At 34.3% G+C, this 23,875-nt stretch overlaps 1 protein-coding gene across 1 annotated transcript in view; it reads right to left on the bottom strand.

Annotated features, from left to right (window-relative positions):
• Window positions 1-23,875, bottom strand: part of MCCC2 (methylcrotonyl-CoA carboxylase subunit 2) — a 95,274-nt gene that overhangs the window by 14,717 nt on the left and 56,682 nt on the right. The window contains exons 9-15 of the mRNA XM_074207688.1: window positions 19,322-19,421; window positions 18,418-18,513; window positions 16,660-16,732; window positions 13,939-14,015; window positions 9,682-9,748; window positions 4,422-4,578; window positions 3,730-3,844 (exon numbers count right to left, since the gene is read on the bottom strand). Coding sequence (XP_074063789.1) covers window positions 3,730-3,844; window positions 4,422-4,578; window positions 9,682-9,748; window positions 13,939-14,015; window positions 16,660-16,732; window positions 18,418-18,513; window positions 19,322-19,421 — 685 coding nt within the window. The remainder of the gene's footprint in view (window positions 1-3,729; window positions 3,845-4,421; window positions 4,579-9,681; window positions 9,749-13,938; window positions 14,016-16,659; window positions 16,733-18,417; window positions 18,514-19,321; window positions 19,422-23,875) is intronic.

The raw sequence follows: 23,875 nt of genomic DNA, 5'->3' as shown, positions 1-23,875 counted from the left end.
AACAAAAATTTAAAACAATTTCATAATTTCTGTCTGCTAAAAGAAATAAAGTCAATGTGTTGAATTATATTTCTAGACACATATTTCTGGAAGAACATTAAATATATTATTTTTAATAAATGGGACACCTTTAAATTTACCCAATTTAATCAAATATTCAAATTGAGATTCATGCCTTCTAGTATGAATCTTTAAAATTTCCCATAGTTCCTGCAGTATGTTTGAATAATTTCTGAATGTTAGTTGATCAAAACTGAAACACAATTTTAAAAGTAGTGAAAATTCTTCAAGAATGTCAACTTGCAAGGTATTGCAAAAAATTAATGTTAGCTAATCTCTTTTCAAAACCAGCAAAATCAGAAAAACAAGAAAAAAGGCAAAAATAATGCAGCATAAGCATGCCATACAGTAGTAGCAGCTCATAAACTATAGCCATACATCTTGGTCCTAATAGTCCACTAATTTTAATAATGTTCTTTAGCTGAAGTTTTGAGCTCAGCTTGATTTTTACATTAGATTAGTAGCAAAGAGAATAAATTTTATTCTGAAAAATTTTAAATGATTAACTTGATTTGAGATACTGAAACATTGAGTGATATTTGTAAATCAATGACTTAAAAGGTTCCAAATGATTCTCTTAGGAAAATTTTCTAAGAACTTCATGTTACTCCAGATTTTCTTCCCCACATTGTATTGGCATCATCAAGAAAAATTTCAATTAAATTCACTTTCAAATATTCATTATTAAAGCCATAATCATTTAAAGTAGACAATAATGTCTGGGGGGCTGCTAGGTGGCACAGTGGATAAAGCACCAACCCTGAGTCAGGAGGATCTGAGCTCAAATCCACCCCAGACACTTAATAATTGCCTAGCTGTGTGACCTTGGGCAAGTCACTTAACCCCTCATTCTCTTGGGAAATATATATATATAATGTACTCTGCTGAGGTAAATCCTTTGAAAACAACAAATAACATTATCAGTACAGAACTGAATGAACTAAGCACTGGTCACATTTAACAATTGTCTTCCTGAATCTCTGAAAAATTAATGCTGAGCTCTCATGAGCTGGTACAAGCCAGCTCGAGCACCACAGCTTAAATTAAATAGGGAGCCACTGAAGATAAGTGGCACAAGGGAGTGCCATGATCAGGCCTGAGCTTTGGAAAACTGCACAGAAGCCATATTAGAGAAGGAAGCACTAGAAGAGAGGATTCAAACTATACTACTGCAAGAGTCCACATGAAGGCCAAACTACAGAAGCAGACCTTGTAAAAAGAAAGGAGGTAAATTGTAGAAATGTCACAGAGAATGCTATCCTGCTATAAGAAATGATGAAAGGGATGCTCTTAGTTAAAAAACTTACATGAGCAGTTACAATGGAAATGTACCGAATACAAAGTAACATCAATAATGCAGGATGATCAGCTGTGAATGACCAACCTTTTCTCAGCAATGCTGTGATCCAAGACAATTCTGATAAAGAATACTATCCATTGAAAGACAGAGCTGAGGTGTCTGAACACAGATTGAAGCCATACTTTTTTTCTACTTTATTTTTCTTGAGGTTTCTCTTTTCTGAGGGAAGGCTGTATTTACTATTACATTATGACTATTGTGGAAATGTTTTTCACAACCACTTGGTTTTTTTAAATTTTTTTAAAATATTATTTAAGACAATGGGGTTAAGTGACTTGACCAAGGGTCACACAGCTAAGCAATTATCAAGTGACTGTCACATTTGAACTCAGGTTCTCCTGAGCCAGTGCTCTATCCACTGTGCCACCTAGCTGCCCTTCATAACTGCATGTTTTAAGCTATCAATTAACTTGCTTCCTCAATGAGAAAAGGAGAGAATTCAGAATTCAAAGTTTTAAAAATGAATGTTGAAAATTGTTTTTGCAAGGAACTGGGGAAAAAATTTCAAAAACTAAACTAAACAGCCACTTTCAGTCCCGTCCAACTCTCTGTGACCCCATTTGGGATTTTCATGGCAAGATCCTGGAGTGGTTTGCCATTTCCTTCTCCAGCTCATTTCATAGATCAGAAAACTAAGACAAACCATGTCACCCAGCTAATAAGTATCTGAGGTCACATTTGAACTCAGGAGAATGAGTCTTCCTGATTCTAGGCCAGCACTCTATGTCCTATAGCACCACCTAGCTGTACTTGTCACAGAGATAGCTCTATGTCATATAAGTTCCTAAAAAGAGTTGACAAAAATTTATTTTAACTAGGAGTAAAAAAAAAATTCTAATTCTATTGAAATATAATTCATCTATCATAATTGTAGAATCTTTCTTCTTGTTATATCCTTAAAAATGTTTTAAATAGGAACATAAATCTAGAACTGAAATGGACCACAAAGAACATATAGTCTAATATTCTCTTCTTACATTTGAGGAAATCGAGGCTCAGGGTCACACAGGTAACAAATTCATTGCTGATAATGAAACATACTACCCACTTCTACCTACTTCCTGACAAAAGAAGAATGGAATCAAAATACATTTTTTGATATTGCAAAATTGTGGACGTGTTTTGGGCATCTTTGGTACAAAGATTAAGTGTTTCCTTTTTGTAAAATAAAAGTATAATAAGGAGGAGAAAGAGGAGAAAGAGGACCTAATGATAGTGTTGTCCCACCCAAAAAAGAAAAGAGGTCACAACCATTGTTTTAACAGACAGAAGAGGATACAAGAAAGTTCGAAGAAAAATTATATCATTTGCTATTTAATTTACTTTTTAAAAAGATATATGTAAACTCTATTCTACTTAAATATGGAAATGTTCTTCTTTGGTATTGTAAAGGTCCAAATAAAAAACATTTTTAAAAGGGTAATTATGTTCTTTCTGTTTGTTTAATATTGTTTTTAAAGTATTTAAACAAAAAGGACTTTTGGTAGTACAATTTTTGAGGATAGATAAAAATTTGCCACAGAGTAGAAGTTGGAAAAAATGGTCTCTAGCAAATGAGCTCTTAGGTGACTCTTCAAAAAAGTTTTTCCTTAATATTGAACAATTGATTCGCTATTTAAATGACTCTGAAACCACAAATCTTGAAATTAAGTCTCCTTAAGAAGACTTTATGTTTTCTGGATAGTGATCATAAAAGTGAGTGATGAATATATTCACAATGGGAAGGATCAAAAGAAGGGGAAAGGAAGAAAGAAGAAGGGGAGCAGGAAGAGAAATGAGAATAGAAGAGATATAAGAAGCTAAATCAATTCTGGTAGTCACTTATATTAAGAAAAAAAATTTCTGACTGAGAAGTTCCAGAAACATGTTATCAGTCAATCATGTTACATCTTGTTACCAGAACTCAATAATTTTATAAGTAATAAAATTTATAAAAAATTCCAGTAGAATCTAATAAAGAGAAAAAACAATTTTGAAACCTTTACTTTTTACTTGGTATGTCAGTAAGCTTCCATTGCTGTTTTCAACCACCCTTAATTATACTTTTAAAGTTTAATAAAATCTTCAGTTTTTTCATCATTAGCTTCAGCTCCCTCCTGATCTTTATACCCTTGAAAATCTTTTACCAATTTGATACCAATTAAATTCATTTAAATCTCATTAAATACAAATTACTAAGACACAATTAAGTTCTATTCCGCTTCGTGCCCTAATTTTCTGACATTTTCTTAGAAATTCTAAAAATTTTGCAATTCAACATTGATCCAGGATGTGGCCTAGAGAAAGTGAAAAAGAAAAGCCATATTTACCTCCTTCCCTTCTCTTGCTTTTTGGTCTCTTGCTATTGTGGCTAAAACATTTGCAGCTTGTTCTCCTCCCATCACTGAGACACGAGCATTTGGCCATAAGTAAAGAAATCTCGGGCTTAAAAGGAAAAAAAGCAGCTAAATATAAACAATGTAGAACAAAAAGATTCCTTTCTACCAAAAAATGAGAGGTTAATTTATTCTTTTTCTTCAAATATAATGAAAGCCTTAGTAGACTTTTTTTACTTACCAACTCCATAAATTATACTTGCACACATAACCAACTTAGAAATCTTAATATGCTTCCTCTTTTATTTCCTTCTCAATAATCTGATAAATACTTCTACTTCAAGTAGAAGAGATATTACATTCTGATTAACAAAACAAAATATAACATTCAAATTTCATACCTGAGGTCTGAAAATAGCAAAAATTATTTTTAGTACAAAGATAAAAGAAACATTCTCTAGGAAGCAAGAAGATAGTGATCAATTAAAAAATAAAGCCTACAACGCATGCCTTAGGAAACTCTTCCATATAATATTCAGTTTCGTCCATGAGATATGATAATATAGACAGTCAGTTTAGCTGATTAAAGGTCATGTCAGGACCAGTCTGTGTTAAAAACCAGTCTGAATAAAAGGGCACTTGGCAGTCAAATGGGAAGTATTTTGTTTCTCTATTTGTCCACTTACGAGTAGGACCTGCCACACATCCCATAATTTCCAGCCCCATACGATCCTCCAATGATGACAGTAATTTTAGGTACGTTGGCACAGGCAACAGCAGTCACCATCTTGGCTCCATCTTTTGCTATTCCTGCAGCTTCATATTCTTTACCAACCATAAATCCTTCAGTAAAAGAACAGAAAGAGAACTTGGGGATGATGGAATTAATGAACAAAGTAGGGTCATGCAATTCAATAAACATTTTAAGTAAGTACCAGCAATGCTGAGCTAGGAACTATGAATAAACCTAAGGAAAGATGGAGGTTTGGGGGCGGGGGGGGGGGAGGTGAAAGGATATGCACTGAGAAGAAAAGGGTGTATTCCAGGAATGAAAGACAACTTGTACAAAAGCATGGATGGATCCTGAGTATAAGAAGCACTAGCAGACCATTCTGATTTGGGCAGCATGAATGTCACAATGATTTCTTCTTCTGAATTCTAAGGGAATATACAGCAAAGGTAAAAAGAAACACCAAAAGACCATTTCACAAGTTCCTTCCTCTATATCTGATCAACTGGAAATTCAATCTGGGTGGCAATTTGTTTTAAAAATGTAGAGATCTCCTCAGGACAATATATCCAGTCCATCATTCACAACAACTCAATTCAGTCTAATCTCTTTAACTGAGCTGGAAAGGCTAGCTTGGAAAGTCCCCTCCATTGCTTAATTTTCCCAGAGGGGCAAAAAGAGAGATGGGAAAGGAAGCCAAATTCTCAGCATGTTCATCTTCCTCCCTCATAGTTCACAAACATAAAAAAACAAGAGACCCTTCTGGAGTAACTCAATGATCATCCAGGTTTTCTTGAAGGCTTCTCTCTCTCTATTACTCTTTTCATTTGTTAAAATACTACAGGATACTACTAGATTAGGAGAATTTATGCTACCTGATTCTGAGAAGCTTTCTGATATCAATGAAACAATTCAGGTGTCTCCTTTCTTATCCTCAGTATTTCAAATGCAAAAATCTAATCATTACATCTAAATCTTTACAAAAATCTTCTTAGTTTTACATTAGTCTGAATTTCCCCTGGAATTTGTCCATATGGGGTGGGGAGGGATCAAGAATAAATCCTAATATCCTGGAAGGGTTGAAGTTATTGATTGCCTAAATGGGGTTTCCTGTAGCCAAATTATACAAATACATCAAAAATACAAATACTTTAAAACCTTAATTTACTGACACTCAAGCAATTACCACCCTTGTAAGAGAGAAGATTTAGATGACATTTGATTAGGTCTAAAGAATAGAGATTAAGAGTTGAAGCATAGCCAAGATGGTGGAGTGAAGGCAGGAAAAACCAGAAGCTCCCTCCAGACCACTCCAAATGCCTTTAAACAATGATTCTTTTTTTTTATTTAGGTTTTTACAAGGCAAATGGGGTTAGCTCGAGGCCACAAATACAGGTAATTATTAAGTGTCTGAGACCAGATTTGAACCCAGGTACTCCTGACTCCAGGGCTGGTGCTTTATCCACTGCGCCACCTAGCCGCCCCTTAAACAATGATTCTAACCAAATTCCAGAGTGGCAGAAACCACAGAAAGACAGAATAAAACAATTTTCTGGACTAAAGCAACTAGGAAGATTCTTGGTAAATATCTGTTACACTGGGACTGGAAAGGGTCCAGCAAACCAGCCCTAGGAATAGCTCATGGGGCACCTGGATCTGTGGCAGCAGTAGTGGTTTCCAGACCTCTCAACCCAGGGATTGCCCAGGACAACTTGAAAGGTCAGCAGGAAAACTCTTCCACAACAGAGAGAGTGGGGAGCCCAGTCTAGTACAGGCCTCGGTGAAACCCTAGCCCAGGAACTGGAAACAGGCCTTTGGAACCACCGGGTAGTTGAAGAGGTCTCTCTGCTATCTCTAAAGCAGGACTCTTATGCTTTGCCCATACTCAGATCCCAGATTCAAAAAGAGGAGCTTTACTCCCATAATGGAGCAAGGACCCTCCTCACAGTTCCAGGGCAGAGGGTCATCCACAGACCAGAGCACTAGTAATTTCTCTGATGAATTTATGATAAAGAATGCAATCCATCCCAAAGATGGCATCAGAATACAAACTGAAGCACACTTTTTTTCTTTCACTTTATTTTTCTTGAGGTTTCTCTATCAATGTGGGGGTAGGGGGATTATGTTTACCTTTACCATAAGACTATTCTAGTATTGTGAATAAAATAATATACTTCCAAAAATGTTTTTCAACAGTTTTATTACTGATGTGGATTAAATCAGAGATGAAGACATCAAATCTGCAGATAACATAAAGTTGTGAGAGACTGTTAATACAGTTAGACAAAAGAGTAGGAATCCAAAAAGATTTAGAAAGTTTATGAGATTACTCTAATAAGATTGAATTTAATAGGAACAAATGTAAAGACCTTAATTTGGATTAAAGAAAATCAACTCCAGAGGCTTAAAAGAGCCAAAAGTTCTAGGGGACTGTAAATTTAATGATGAAATATGAAAGCCACAAAAACAAATGCTTCTCTAACAGAGGCACCATGCTTGGAACACAGAAAGAAAGAGACAATTAATTTTTGTTTTGAACAGACAATAATAGGAGCCCCATTCTATGTGTTGGGCACCCGTACTTGAAGAAAAATATTTAATGTACAATTTCAAAGAAAATACTTGAAGGCCAAGTATTAAAAAAATCATTTAAAGAGCCTATGAATGCCTGGTCCCATTTATTAAGAGATTTATTAGAAGAGCTAAGTTTTCAAGTTTTGAACACCAAATATGATACTATTATATTCATATCAATACAGCATTACTGAACTTCATATTAAAAAATTATGGTTCTCTTGGAAGAGTAAAATATATTTCTCTCTAATTTCTATTGTAATAAACTTACAATTCATTCATATGACAGATACAGTGATATCCAAACAACCTGGGAAAGCAATTTCCTTTTTTAAAAAACTGTCAGAACAATCATTTGTTTCATCTTCATGATGACAGTACAATACAGTTGGCTGAGGAAAAATACTAGGCCAAGTCAGAATGGGATTTCTAGTATTCACAAGCAGAGTTTAAAAATATAGGCTGTACTTTCAAACTGGATCTCTTAAAAGTCTGATGAAATAAAAATGAATGTTCTATAGAGACATACAAAATCAACATTTTCAGTGAATGACTCTAAGTCAAACTGAAAACAGTACACCACTTCTTATTTCTGCATAAACCTCAAGGAAAGACATGGTGACATCAGAGACAGCCTCTAAATCATTCTTTTTAGTATCTAAGGAATATCTAGGGCTGCAACACAATACATATGTACCTGGATATAGAATAATTACTTTCATCATAGTATTCAAACAATTCCTTTGAACAAAAAGATTCTAAAAGCTCAGGAGTTAAGCTGTCTGTTAAATACATGGAACTACCGTTCCAATGGAAAAAGGTTAAATAGTTCCTAAGTAAAAGCCTCTTTTAAGAGTAATATAGTTTCCCAAAGAGATTAAAGTTAAAGGAAAAAGAATTCATTTGCACAAAAATATTTATAAGTAATTCTTTTCAGGGTGGCTAAGAATTGGGAACAAAGAGAATGAGAACTGGAGAATGGCTGAAAAAGTTGAGGCATATGATTGTGATGGAATATTACTGTGCTTTAAGAAATGACAAAAGGGTTGATTTCAGAAAAACCTGGAAAGAATTATATGAAGTGATGCCAAAAAAAAGTGAGCAGAACCAGAAGAACACTGTACACAGGAAAGCAATACTGTATTGACAATTAACTGTAGAAGAATTAGCCACTCTGATCAATACAATGATTCAAGACAATTCCAAAGGACTCAAGATGATAACTGCTAACCACCTCCAGAAAGTTGATGAACTCCAAATGCAAATTAAAGCATATTTTCTCATATCTTTATTTTTCTTGCTTTTTTGACAACATGGTTATATAGAAACATATTTTGAATGATTTCATATGTATTATAGGTATCAGTTTGCCTTCTCAATAAGAAAGAAAGGAGCTAAAGAGAGAAAATTTTAAACTCAAAAATTTTAAATGAATGTTTAAAGAATTAAATTAAATGAAGATAAAAATTTTAAAATAACAGTATAGCTGAACCATAGCAAATGTCTAATGAAAAATTATAATCATGCAATAATGTTTTTATTTAATTACAAAAACAGTAAATATAAAACTAAATTAAATAATGAAATTAAGGGGCAGCTAGGTGGCGTAGTGGATAAAGCACTGGCCCTGGAGTCAGGAGTACCTGGGTTCAAATCTGGCCTCAGACACTTAATAATTACCTAGCTGTGTGGCCTTGGGAAAGCCACTTAACCCCATTTGCCGTGCATAAACATAAAAAAAAAGGTAAAAAAAAAGTAAAAATAATGAAATTAACCTGGAAAACTAATACTTGAGGAACATTAGATTTAATCAGACAATGACAAAAGAGATGGAGACTTACACAGATATTCTTATGACTTCTAAGAATTTTTAAGAACCTTAAGGGTTGATACTGGTAGTTCTTTAATTATGATTCATGAAATTAAAAACTGACAGCATTCCTTTTTCTTGACACATATCTATTCTTCCTCCCCTACAGCACTACCTAAGCTTATCAATTATGATTAAGTTAATTTTATAGTTCAAGAATGGAATAGAGTTTTTAAGTTATTCCAAGAGAAAGAAGGAAACAATATTTATTAAGTCCCAGTACATGCCAAGAACTGTGGTGATCACTTTATAATTATTATTTCACAATTATATAATTATGATCCTCACAACAATCCTGGGAATCATGATGCCTCCCAACACCAAGTATCAACAGGGATGGCCAGCTTAAGGAGGCTGATTTGTTTTTCAGAAAATGTAAGGGTTGGAAAAACAGCCTCAATGAGAGTGGAGAGATGGGGTATTATCACTGGCTCCTGAAGCCTGTTCTCTTCTCTTCAGTTGTTTGTCCCCTCCTTCCTGATCTCCACTCCCACCCACTACAAGTAGTACACTCTATAGTACACTCTGTGTGTGTGTGTGTGTGTGTGTGTGTGTGTGTGTGTGTGTGTGTGCATTTGTATCTGAGGGCATAGCACAATTCCTAGAATATAGTAGGAACTTACTAACTGCTTGCTGAATGATTTTCAATTCAGGCACTCACAATGGACAGAAGAAACCACATAGGTTGTTAAGGAGTTAAGTATCAGGTGGAAAGTGTTACTCCACGAATAAAGACTTTATAACAAATCATCAAAACCAGGTATTTTCTCACCAGTAATATTCTGAAGAAACACAAGAGGAATCTTTCTTTGGCAGCATAATTGAATAAAGTGAGTTGCCTGTAAGAAGAGAAAAAATATCTTAAAAATATAATATATTTAATTATGATTATAATGAATTACAATAAAAATCACAATCGCAAATATATGTCTATGCTTCCTTCAAAACAAAACAGGATAACCTAAAATAAAAGACAAAAATATAACTTCACCTTGCTTATCAAGTTTAACAGCATATGCAACTGATCCATTAGCAGCAGGATAAATGCTCTGCTCTTTTTTGATGTTCCCAATAAAGCTGACTTGAGTCATCTATACTCTCTTATAGTCACTTTTGACACCTGATACATATCTGCAAGACATCTGATCTACTAAAGATAAAGAAGAGATTTTCTTTTATCCTTTTGTTGAGAGCTAGATGAGTGTTTTTATGTAAAATATAATTTGTCCACATCTAGTCACAGGCTAAGAATGGTTTTTACATTTTTTAAAATACAATAAAACTTCAGTTAAAAATGTAAAAAACCAATGACTGCAGGCTATACAAAAACAGGCATGGAAGCGTCCCAACCTCTGAAATTAACCAATCAAGTTTCTGACCTGAACAAAATCAACTATCATTGCTTTTTCATCTGAACAAAACTTTATTGGTCTAAGAACATTTCTACTGACAGCTGTCTACCCTCACAAGTAACCATACATTTCAATAAATGATATACAAAGACCATCATCATAAACCTCTAGGAATTATGATGCCCAAAACTAGATAACTTTAATGAAGTACCTCCATACTTTAAAGTGATAGAAAAAATTAGCAACATGACCACAAATCACACCTGCCCTCCTCCCCAAAAACATTCTGTTTCGAATTCTGACTTCAATAATTATGTTAATGGTGTCAATATTCTCCTAGTTAACAGAGGTCTTAGATTCCTCTCCCTCAACTCCCATGTCCAATTAGTTGCCAAGTCACTTTGACTCTACTTCTGCAACATCTCAGAGATGGGTGGTATGGTTTTATCATCACATCTCAGAAGTCATGATGACTTATTGCATTAGTCAGAATCCTGAATGTTCTTCTTAATATACTGTTCATCATATGATAGACTCTCTGCTCAAAAACTTCCAATAGCTTTAAACTACCTACTAAATAAAATCCAAAAGCTTTAGCCTTTATTCGAAGCTTCACAATCTAACTTTCTAGTTACATTTCATATTATTCTTTCATACTCTATACATTCCAGTCAACCTGGACTACTTAATGATCTATAAATATAACTCAAACCTCCCAAACTACATGAAATCTTTTCCCACCAATTTCTACAAGTTGAAATCCAATATATCATTCAAGGCCTAACTCAAATGCCAGCTGTTCCATGGTACTTTCCCTCATTCAAGTATCCAAAATGGATCTTTCTCCCTATTGAACTCATATTTATACCTCTCCTATGTACTTAAAAAACACATTCTATCTTAGATTGAAAATAGACTTTTGGAATCACAAAACCTGGATTTGAGTTCTGTCTGTGACATTAGCTATGACTGTTGAACAAATCTCTTAATATGGGGGCCTTCCTCGTGTCAAATGGTCATGATAACAGTTCTATCACTGAACTCACAGCTACTTGTTGTATGGAAAATGCTTTATAGAAATGAGAATTATTCTTTTATTCTAAGCTTTTAAAACAAGAACTATATTTTATTTGTCTTCCTAACTCCTACAGAAGCAAAAGGTAACTCTCTAATATTGGAGGCAATCTATTTACCTTAACCTTGCTTTGTTCTATGCATAATTACTTTCTGTTTTGCCATTCTGACAACTTTTAGCTAGTAACCAACTAATGGAGGGTAGAACTACAACTATTGGCTACTGATCAGAATTATTGATATCAGTTAATCAATATTCTATCTTTTTATTTTTTGCCATCTATTTGTGGATAAGAAAAAATAATACAAAAAATTAGGAATATGTGGATTCTTTTTGTCCATATTCAGGCAAGAAAGAGACAATGAAGTCAGAAATCAAATCCAAGATTAAAAATGTAGTGATGATTCACATAATAGGTTGGTTTTTCCTTTTTAAAATCATTTTGGTCATGATGAATATCATAGATCACTGGAAGAGACCTTAGAATTCACCAAACCTAACTAATTTATTTGTTTTATAGAGAAGAAAACTGAGTAAGATCCAGAGAGGTTTAATGACTTATTAAAATTCACAAAGTAGTAGGCATCAGAAACAAAAATGAACTCAGGTCTTCGGACTTCAAAACTGGAACTCTTTTCAACATACTACATCATTTTCTACTTTTTAAAACTAGAACTTCAACACCATTCTCATTGTTTCTCTATTTCCTCAAAATGTACAACTGGATTCTGGTCCAAAATAATTCACAGAAGGGGAGAGCTAGGTGGCCCAGTAGACAGAGCCCCAGCCCTGAAGTCAGGAGTTCCTGAATTCAAATCCAGCTTCAGATACTTAATAATTACTTAGTTGTGTGACCATGGTAAGCCACTTAACCCCATTGCCTTGCCAAAAAAAAGTAGTAATAATAATAATAATTCATAGAAGGTAAGAAAAAAATTGATCAGGTCAAAAAAAAAGGTGTCTATAACTTGTTAAAGATGCACATGAGGTAGCTGGGAGGCACAGTAGGATAGAGTATTTTACTGGGCCTTGCCCAGTGAGGAAGATTCCTCTTCCTAACATCAAATCCAGCCTCAGACACTTACTAGTTGTGTGACCCTGTTTGCCTTGGTTTCCTCATCTGCAAAATGAGTTGAAGGAGCAAACCACTCTAATATCTCTGCTAAGAATACCCCAAATTGGGTGATGAAGAGTTGGACTCAGCTGAACAATGATAGATTGTATATAGATAAAATATATCAAATTGCTTGTCTATCTCAGGGAAGAAGTAGGGGAGAGATGAAAGAACTTAAAACTCAAGAAAAATTTAAGGAATGATAAAAACTGTTTTTACATGAAATTGGAAAAAAATATTCAAAGAAAATGTATCTTTCTTTATAGAAGACAGTGATCCAGGTAGTTTGACTACTACATTGGTGTCATTCATATTTAACATCAACCATGTTACAAAGTAACCCTAAAATATTTACACAGAATCAAATAGTCCTGCTTGTCAGAGAATTTGCTGAGTTTTTTCATGGAAGTAGTAAATACCAAACCAGATGAGAAAGGTGAATGTTTTATTTTCATATTTGAATTTTAAAGTAAGTGATAAAAACAAGCAGAATAGATCTGAAAGTTATCTGTGGAATTTATTAAATACTTTAATTACAATAATTTATTAAATACTTAAATACTTTAAATAAGTAATCCCTATATAAAAATATTTGCAGTTTTACATATAATCCTTTTTCCTATGTGTATTCTTTGGAATTAAAGAGGTGCTCATTTTATTTGGTATATGTTTAGAATAAAAAGCCAGATTGGCCAATATGACCAGAAAGGACAATGATCAATGGTTGAAAGGAATGTGAGAAATCTGGGAAAACTAATACATTGTTGGTGGAGCTGTGAACTGATCCAAAGTTTCTGGAGAGCAATATGGAATTACACACAAAGGGCAATAAAAAGGTGCATACCCTCTGATCTAGCAATACTACTACTGGGTCTATACCCTAAAGAGATCATGAAAAAGGGTAAAATATAACCTGCACAAAAATATTCACAGAAGCTCTATTTATGGTGGCAAAGAACTGGAAATCGAGGGAATGTCCAATCAACTGGGAAATGGCTGAGCAAATTGTGGTATATGTATGTTATGGAACACTATTGTTCTATTAGAAACCAGGAGAGATGGGAATTCAGAGAAACCTGGAAAGACTTGCATGAACTGATGCTGAGGGAGAAGAATATTGTACACCATAACAGCAACATGGGGGTGATGATCAACCTTAATGGACTTGCTCATTCCATCAGTGCAGTAATCAGGGATAATTTTAGGGGATCTGCGATGGAGAATACCATCTGTATCCAAAGAAAGAACTATGGAGTTTAAACAAAAACCAAAGACTATTACCTTCAATTTAAAAAAAAAAAGTTGTCTTATGTACTATGTAATTTTGCTCTTACATTTTATTTCTTCCTCAAGGATATGATTTTTCTCTCAACACACTCAATTTTGATCAATTTATAGCATGGAAACAATGTAAACATTATCAGACTGCCTTATGTGGGGGATGGGGAGGGAAGGGAGATTGAGGCAAAAATTTTACATATTACTTACCTTCTTTGCAGATTCTGAGAAAAGAACACCATTGTTTCCAACAATTCCCACTGGGTAACCAAATATTCTAGCAAATCCTTTAAAAAAAATTAAATAACATTCATTTCTGCTCAGTTGTACAGTTAAAAGTGAAAGAGGTAGTAAGGAATAGTTGATGTCCAATTCTTCCTGAACTCGTGAACCACAGGATTTTTTTTTTAGGTTTTTGCAAAGCAAATGGGGTTAAGTGGCTTGCCCAAGGCCACACAGCTAGGTAAATATTAAGTGTCTGAGACTGGATTTGAACCCAGGTACTCCTGACTCCAGGGCCGGTGCTTTATCCACTGCGCCACCTAGCTGCCCCTTACAGGATCTTCTTGACAAAGATATACTAGAGTGCTTTGCCACTTTCTTCTTCAGTGGATTAAAGCAACAGAGGTTAAGTGATTTGTCAAGGGTGACACAGTAACTAAGATTGGATTTGATTCCAGGTCTAGTGCTATGCTATCCAATGTACCATCTAACTATGCTATCCAATGTACCATCTAACTATCTCCTAGGCAATGAGAGATTGTGCTTTGCCTAAGGTCACAAAGCTCATCTGAGGGTCCAAGGGATAGTAGCTAAAGACAGAATCTCTAAGTCAAGAAGACCAGGTTTAAGTCTTATCTCAACATAAGCTATATAACAATAAGCTATATGCCAATAACACTGCCACGTAACTCTGGGCCTACTGCTTAACCTCTCAGTGTAATTCTCTCAGGTAATGCTCTAAATTCTCTAAAACTCTCTAAATTCTCTTACTTAGGTAATTCTAATTAGGTAATTCTCTAATCAGGTAATTTACATAATTCTAATTAGGTAATTTCCAATTAGGTAATTCTCTAAAACTAGAATTTGAAGGGAAGGTGAAAATCTGCAGCCCCTACAATTTCTTCACCAGGTACTCTCCACACCAATGAATTCTAACCTTCAGCAGATAGTCAATGTCATATATTTTTATTACCCAGATTAAATTTTTTTTCAGCTTTAGCTTTTTAAAAAAAAACAGGCATGGGGGGGATCCATTTGCTTTACTTATATGTGACACTTCTTAAATAGTTGATTTAGATAAATCATGTTGCTTTGATATTAAAATAAGCTGGCTCTTTAAAAACCAACCTACATTTACCTAAATATTTGTCTTGAAAGCAGCTTCATCAATTACATCATCACTGCTTTTTTCCTATCCAAATGACCTGCTCAAAGAGGTTATTTTGAAAAGGTCAGCAGAAAGTCAAGCTAGGTAAGAAGTAAATTTCTCTAAGAACAGGAACTTAGCTGAGAAGAGAAAATCTTGCTCAAAGGTTGCTAGAGGCAAAACTAAATTTAAACACACACACACACACACACACACACACACACACACCGCTCCGCAGAGGAAGATGTCTTACACAGTTCTAGAGAAAAAAAGGCTGTTTTGAAAAGCTAACGAAGCAGTTTAACCAAACGCCTACAAGTACTATAGCCTTCAGAACCATGGAAAAAAATGTCAGTTGTAATCAGGACCTTCTGCAGTTTAAAATTAAACTAGTTATAAAATAAATAGATAAAAAGTGATACTGCATACTTAGATTATTTTGGTTGGGGGGTGCTAATGATTTAACATTATTAGAAGTGAGTTGTTTGTTTTGGTAAAAAAAATAAGACTAATATGGTTGTAAGTTACTTTACATCTAACTAGGTAAAATCACAGAAAAAATGCTAGATCTGGAGTCAGGAAAAACCTGATATTATTTATAAAGTACCTTGCAAACATTAAAGTATAATTTAAATTCTAGCTACCTAGATGTTCTATTCCCAAGACCTTAACCTAAGCCATAACTAATACTCTGCTTGCTGTCTATTCTACTAGAGTCTAACCAGCAGGACAAATTCACCAAAGACAGCAAGGAAACAGGGAAAAAAAAAATAAACAGTTCAAAGAGTACTGTAGAAATACTTTTTGAACTTGTTACAACCCACAAAAATTGAGAGGAATATATCCATTTTCTTATGGTCTGTAATAAAAAAGGGAGAGCTCTGAATGCTCTTTTGATGCTTAGCAATAAGGACATATACTGTTCAAAAATTAGATTGCACCAATAACACTGGTAAAACCTATTCAGTCATTAATAGAGATTAGTCATTTAAGGGCAAAAGTTCAAATCCCACTTTTAGAGTAAATTCCTTTTTTCTACCTTAAAGTAGGCAAGTACTAGGTTTTAAACTGGAATATAAGCAAAAATATTTCTTCATCTAGACTTGTGCTTGATATTAACCTAATTTCAAAAGAGATATGCAATTTTCTTATTGCCTATCTCAGATTCAAGTTTTATGCATTATATTCAAGATATTTTTGCTGTCATGAAGCCAGATTAAATATTTCACTCTTTAAAAACTACATTCAGAAATACCTTGCTTTTCAGACTGTGTTGAGAGCTCCTAAGGAGTTCTGAATTCCACATACTGATGATGAGCAGGCAGCCACGGCCTCTTTCTTTTTATTCTTTACTATTGTCCTAGAAAGTCATCTAATCATACATAGTTCCTGCATCCTATGGACCCCAGTATTTCAATATAGTGAATGATAAAAATTCTCAGGATGCTATCAGAGTAACTTTATCATACTCCAGATATTTGAAGAAAATCCAAAGGTTTATTTAGTTTTATTTCTCATCTCCAAAATAGGGAAATTTCTAAACATTCAACCTTTATGAATACCTGTGACAAGGGTATCTCCATAGAGTGCTTTAAATTCATCAAATCTGCTTCCATCCACAATCCTAGCAATAACCTAGAAGAAAGATAAAACCTTAAAATTGTGTTCAGGTTATTTTTTGAGTGATAAAAGTAAAAAAGATTGACTGCACCCTCTACAGGGTGCTCCAACTACTCTTGTTTTCCTTTGTCTTAAGATTCATTATGCCTACAAAGAATAAAATCAGGACTCCTCCGTAACTATATAACAAAGTCAGTCTCCAAACATTTATCTGAAGATTTTCAGCTCAGAATGCTCTAATCTCAATGTCAGCAAAGATGTGGAAGTAGAAAATCCAGGGTTTAATCAGAATGCAAACTAGTCATTTGGGGACACAGGGCAATAGGTACCAAACAGGTCTGGGTCAGAGGACAATCTCAAATTGACTTTTTAAGACAAACTGAGAAGAAATGGGGAGATACCTTGAAACACAAGATCCAGCAGGAACAAGCCATAAACTATAGGACAATGATCCCTTAGGACAGTGATAAGAAAGGATATACAAGACAGGGAAAGTAAAGGAAGGGCTTTCCTGGGGTTCCTCAGTCAAGGAAAGGAAACCAATAAATTCCTATTTTAACTATTATACTTTCTATTGTTGTTGTTAAATTAGGATCTATACTCAGTTATTTGTAAACTATGGGATATAAGTTCTGTCAGCATTCTTTAAATTGGTGTCATTCTTGGTTCACCTATGGTTCTCATTTAAAGATCCCTAGGACAGAGTTATAAGAAAAATCCTATTTCCAGTTCTTTTTTTTATTTTTGCTAGGCAATGGGGTTAAGTGACTTGTCCAAGGTCACACAGCTAGGTAATTATTAAGTGTCTGAAGTCAGATTTGAACTCAGGTACTCCTGACTCCAGGGCTAGTGCTCTATCCACTGCATCACTTAGCCATCCTTCCATTTGTTTTTAAGGCAAATTTATCTGGAGTCTTTGAAATAATGTAGCTATGAAAGAAATCATACCAATTATAAAAATGAAGAAAGATATTCATTATTACATGATATATGCAAATGTTGGAAAAGTCATCAATTTATATTTACAAAAGATTTAAAAATTGACCTGTAGCTTTGACAACACCCAAAATGCAATGCAGTTTAAACTCTGGGGGAGGGGTGGGGGGAGGGAGGAAACACATCTTTAAAAATTGGAAAGTTGCCTTAAGGGTCATCTCTGATATCTACTGAAAATTAAAGGCCTATCCCTAACTAAGCAAAGACATTCAATAACTATGAATTTTTTTCCCTCATGAATTATAAAACTGCTCTCACTTGCAGTTCCTTCCCTGACATACCTGCCAACCAATGCTCAAAAAGTTTAAATACATTTTAATTCTCCCCTATCTTTAGGTGTATAATTACAGTTTAAAAAACTGTTGTTTCTCTTAAAAGAATTTACATTTTTACCTGTCTATTATCCCTACTATGGGTGGGGAGGGGCTAAGGCTAGTGGAACCTGAGTCCAAGAGTTCTAAGTCTCAATAGGGCTCAAATCTACTTGAGTGTCCATACTATATCTGGCACCAAGGAAATGAGCTCTTAGGAAGGAAAAGGAGAAGAGAAGGATACCTGCCTCCCTAAGGAGGTAAGAATCAGGGAATATGTTATAAATGGAGAGAAGATCGCTCCAAGACAATCCTCTGTGAAATTGGGTTTATTAGTGATTGCTGCACTTCTAGCCTGAGCAAAATAAGGTGACCAAAAACAAAAAACCATACCTCTCGGACATCATAGTTCCTCTTGAGGTTATCTCCAACTATTCCATATACTTCATCTAGAGGAAACAGAGGTTCTTCAGAAGGTTCAATTGACATCTATAATAATTTAGGAGAATTTTATTAATCAAAGATCAATTTAATTAAATTCAACAAACATCTGTTAGGCACCAACATAACATAACAAGACCATTGTGTATATATATATATATATATATATATATATATATATATATATATATATACACCATGTCATACCAACAGTACTAGGAACTATCCTAGGTTCTGGAGATAAAAAAAGACAAAAATAAATCATCCTATTTTCAACAGGCTTATATTCTACAAGGAGTATTCAATACAGAAATGATTTCAAGGAAGAAAGCAAATAACTGGGGGGGGGGGGGGGCGGAGCAGGGATAAGGAGAAGTTTCCTTTAGAAAGTGACACCTGAACTATATACTCTGAAAGAACCTACAGAAAATGCAGTTGCCACTCTATGCTGTCAACAATCTGACAACCTAAAGAGGAAAATAAAATATTTTCTAGCTAAAATGCCAGTTTGTATTCAGACAGCTTAAGGGAGCACTATCTAATAATAACATACTTACCCCAGCAGTATAAACAAAAGAAATAACAAAAAGAAAACAAACTTTGAATAAATATAATAATCAACTTGGTCCAAATGTCCTTTTGGTAGAGGAAGGGGACTATGACACAGCAAAATGTTACATAACTTTTCAGATATAACCACTGTGTCAGTTGGGTTTTCTACCTTTTGTTATAAGGAAAAGTTCACAGTATGTATTTAGGGTGGGGAGCCAATTGAGGAGAGATATCCAGAAATGACTACTATAGGGAAAAAAGGTACCAATAAAACTTATTTTAAGGAAAAAAATCATATACTCACTTCTAATTTCTTATTATAGTTTAGACTCCTCACAATTTTCCTTGCCAAATGAAGTGCATGACTGTCATCCAAAGCATAATGATCAGTTACTCCAGATTTTCTAAAGAATAAAATAAATTCAAAATGGCAACAGAAAGAAAGAAGGAATTAAATATTTTTTTAGGTTTTTTGCAAGGCAAGTGTTGGGTTAACTGGCTTGCCCAAGGCCACAAGGCTAGGTAATTATTAAGTGTCTGAGACCAGATTTGAACCCAGCTACTCCTGACTCCAGGGCCAGTGCTTTATCCACTGTGCCACCTAGCCGCCCCAGGAATTAAATATTTTACCACTATATATCTATCTCCATCTAACATGAAGTATCAAAATTAAGGCTAGATCACCTGAATACTTGTGTTGGAAAAAAATAAAATCAACGGCAAGTGAGAAAAGTTTTGGGACATGATTAACATAATTAATTTTATAATGTTTAGAGTTTCTAAAGGAACTGGAATATTTGCAAGGTATATCAAGATGACTTCCTAAGATAGAGATCTAAAATTCAGGTCTGATTCTGAGGTGCTATACTCCAGGCATTGTACACATAATCAGACAGTCAATTTTATTGAGATTGCCAAGCCTGGATCCTTAAGGGACTGTGGTCTACTATACTTACCCAAACTTGTTTAAGTCCTATTAAAGTGATCCCACGGGCCAAAAGTGAACGATTATGGACTGATACTGAAGAGCACAATGGAAAAGGATCCCTCCATACTATAAGATATTGCTTTGCTTTTAGGGATTTTTAAAAACTGATAGTCTGGAGGTTTTTTGTTTGTTTGTTTTTTAGGTTTTTGCAAGGCAAATAGGGTCAAGTGGCTTGCCCAAGGCCACACAGCTAGGTAATTACTAAGTGTCTGAGACCGGATTTGAACCCAGGTACTCCTGACTCCAGGGCCGGTGCTTTATCCACTGTGCCACCTAGCTGCCCCTAAAAACTGATAAGTTTTTAAAGGTTTGTTTAGGGGAGGAAAAGAAGGATATATTCAGAAACAATTATGATATTAACAACAAAAGGTATCAACAAGTTTTATTTACTTTTTAAAAAACCTAATCATCCGGTACCTCAAACATAAATCTTGATAAGCATTACCTAGAAAGCAACAATAAAATATGCTAGGGACTAAAAAAATTTCTAGTGAAAGGTATTTGCAAAAATTTCAGCAATTTCAATGAATTATGAGAACCTTTCCAAAGATGCTCTACTGAAATTAAGATACCACTTTTTTTTGCTTTACTAGAATGACTTATAGAGTCAATATTAATGTGGCAACTGTGGTATTCTTAGACTATATATTCAAGTTTTAGTTTTTATAGTTGCCATTTCAGACACATCTTCAGGCTTGGAGTAGCAATCCTGCCCCAAAAAAGATGCCTTTAAAAAAGATTACTTTTGTTCATACTGCAAAGAAGTGTAACAGAAAGGGATGCTTCATTCTATTTTGCATACCATTAGCGCCATCATAGCATCAGACTTCTAAATCTGACTTCTGTAAAAAATGAACAAATCTAGCAAAAGATTTTTGATAGAAGGTCTGCTCTAACATGCTATTGTACAATGTATCACAGTATTGTCTGTCACACAAACGGCCCAAAATTATTAAATCACTACAGCTATACAAAGAAAATTTTTTTTAAATTCCAGTGTCAAATTCATTTTTGTAAAGTTTCCCTACTATTTATCAGTGTTTTCATGAAGAAGAAAGACTTGGAAAGACTGAAGTTACTTTATTCTGAATTTTCACCCAAGTCTTTCCGTCACCCTCTTTTTAAGTGGTAACTGAGACACAAGGCAGAAATATGCAGCTTAAAAAGAAAAAATAGAAACATATTAAAGTTCAGAATGTTAGAATCTGATAGTGTCAGTTTGTCATTTTTAAAATGCATATACTGCCATCCAGAAGCATCTTACTCAAATGTACCAATATGCTCTCCTCCCCAGGATATGGAACCATTTCAACAAGAAGATGTAATCACAGAAGCAGTGATAACAGTGGAGGCAGAAGTCATAATATATCTATTTTATGTCAAAAATAACACATTTAGCATTCTCTTTGATCCAGCAATACCACTATTAGGTTTATTTTCCAAAGAGATCATGAAAAAGGGTTAAAAAAAAACACATGTACAAAAATATTTATAGCAGTTTTTTTAATGGTGGCAAAGAATTGGAAATTGAAGGGATGCCTTCAGATGGGGAAACGGCTGAATAAATTGTGGTATATGAACATGAAGGAACACTACTGTTCTACAAGAAATCATGAGAGATGGGAGTTTGGAACAGCCTGGAAAGATTTATATAAACTAATTCTGTGTGAAATGAGAAGAACCAGAACAACATTATACACACTAACAATAACATTGGGTGATGATCAACTATGATGGACTTGTTCATTTTAGCAATACAATAATCAAAGACAATTCTAAAAGACTTGTGATGGAAAATACCATCCATAACCAGAGGAAACTGTGGAGTTTAAAATGTAGACCAAAGCTTACTATCTTCAATTTTTTAAAAGTTGTCTTATGTATTATATCTTTTTTTCTCTCATGTTTTTTCTTCTGTTTGGATTTGATTCTTCTTTCACAACATGATTAATATGAATCCATGTTTAACATAATTACACATATAGATCCCATATTAGATTGCTTTCTGATGGGGGGAGAGGGGAGGGAAGGGAGGGAGAAAAATATAAAATTCAAAATCTTGCAAAAAATGGTGAAAACTATCATTGCATGTTGTTGGAAAAACAAATAAAAAAATAAAATTGAAAAAGAATAACACCACATTTATATAGAGCTTTCCCAAATTCACATACCTTATCTCCAAAACCTAATGAAGCAAGCAGATATCATCACATTATACAGATAAGGAAAACTGACTCAGATACTTGCCAAAGAGCACACAGCCAGTGTACTTGTCTTCACCCCAATATCCCTTCCCTGCTCAAAAATCCAAAATTACCTTCAACTCATATCAAGCATAAATATATTCATTTATATCAGCTGACTCTCATATCAAGCATAAATATATATATACATATATATATATATATATATATATATATATATATATATATATTTGTTTGTTAGTGCTTATGGGGCAACTAGATGGCACAGTGGATAAAGCACCAGCCCTGGAGTCAGGACCTGAGTTCAAATCCAGCCTCAAATTCTTAATAATTACCTAGCTGTGTGACCTTGGGCAAGTCACTTAACCCCACTACCTTGTAAAAAAACAAAACAAAATGAAAAGCACCTACTCTTATAAGCAAAAAAGCAAACAAAAGCAGAAATGAAAACAATCCTTGCTCTGAAGAATCACTGGGGAAAAACAATATGAAAAATTCCACTGAAGAAAACATTGTGAACAAGAATTAAGTAAGGACAAACAGATATACAAAGCAAATGCAAACTAATTTCTCAGAGAGAGAAAATTATTACCAGGAAAATCAGGAGTCACATCACATATATAAGCCAATATAAGTGATAAAGCTGAGCTTTGAAAGTAGTCATGAATTCTAAAATCTTAGCTGAAGGAGAAATACATTCTAAGACATTGGCAAAAGCCTGTGCAAAGTTATGGAAATAGGAAATGGATTTTCCAGTATGGGGGACAGCAAGTTGGCTTTTTTGGTTAGAATATACTTTAGGTAAAAGAAAAATAAAAAATAAGGCTGGAAAGATGGGTTGAGGCCAGGTTGCAAATGAGCAATCCAAATGCTAAAAAAATGACAGGTTGATATTTTTCCCGGAGGCAGTTGAGAGCTACTAGAACTTCATGAGTATGAGAATGACATGGGAATACCTGAGGAATATCACTTTGGCATCTATGTAAAGGATGGACTGGAAAAGGAGAGATTAAGCCCCTAGCTAACATAGCTAACTATGTTATTCTTCAAAAGGTAAAACAAGTAACAAAGGAAATTGCTATTTAGTACCTGTTTCATCAACAAAGAACTCTGATGAAGTAGAAATTATAGAAACCTTGGAGAGAAAATGATTACCACATATTAGTTATTTGTTAAGGGGGAAAAAAATGGACATGGTCTAACAAATATCCTGTGCTTTTTGGAAAACAAACGACAAGAAATTAGAGATAAGTTATGTAAGATCTCATGGCCCAAAATTCCAGAGAAAGTTATTCCAAAAGCACTTGGAAGTTCTCAGAAATGACTTTTGGGTTTTTGGGGGAGGCAGGATAAGAGGGAGAAAGAAAAGAGTTTACATATCTTACCCAAGCTAAACTTCAAACAGGAGAATCAAGAGACACATGAAAAGGTTTAAAAAAGTGAAAAGAAAAAAAATTGCTATCCAATAAGATGAAATTGGCTATATCTCGACCTGGGAGAAAGATTCTCATAAATCTCAAGAACTGTAATTCTTGCTAGAGAGAGAATATACTTAGCCAGAAGTGATGGACACTCACGACTTATCCATGACTCTGATAGAAAGATTTAAAAACAATATCTCCTTAAAAAAAAGGAGGACAGTCTTACTCTCATCAGAGTTGGCTTA

This window comes from Macrotis lagotis, chromosome X (assembly GCF_037893015.1).
Source record: "Macrotis lagotis isolate mMagLag1 chromosome X, bilby.v1.9.chrom.fasta, whole genome shotgun sequence".
Taxonomy (NCBI): domain Eukaryota; kingdom Metazoa; phylum Chordata; class Mammalia; order Peramelemorphia; family Peramelidae; genus Macrotis; species Macrotis lagotis.
Note: the sequence above shows the minus strand (reverse complement) of the source record. Positions and strands in the feature narration are given on the sequence as shown.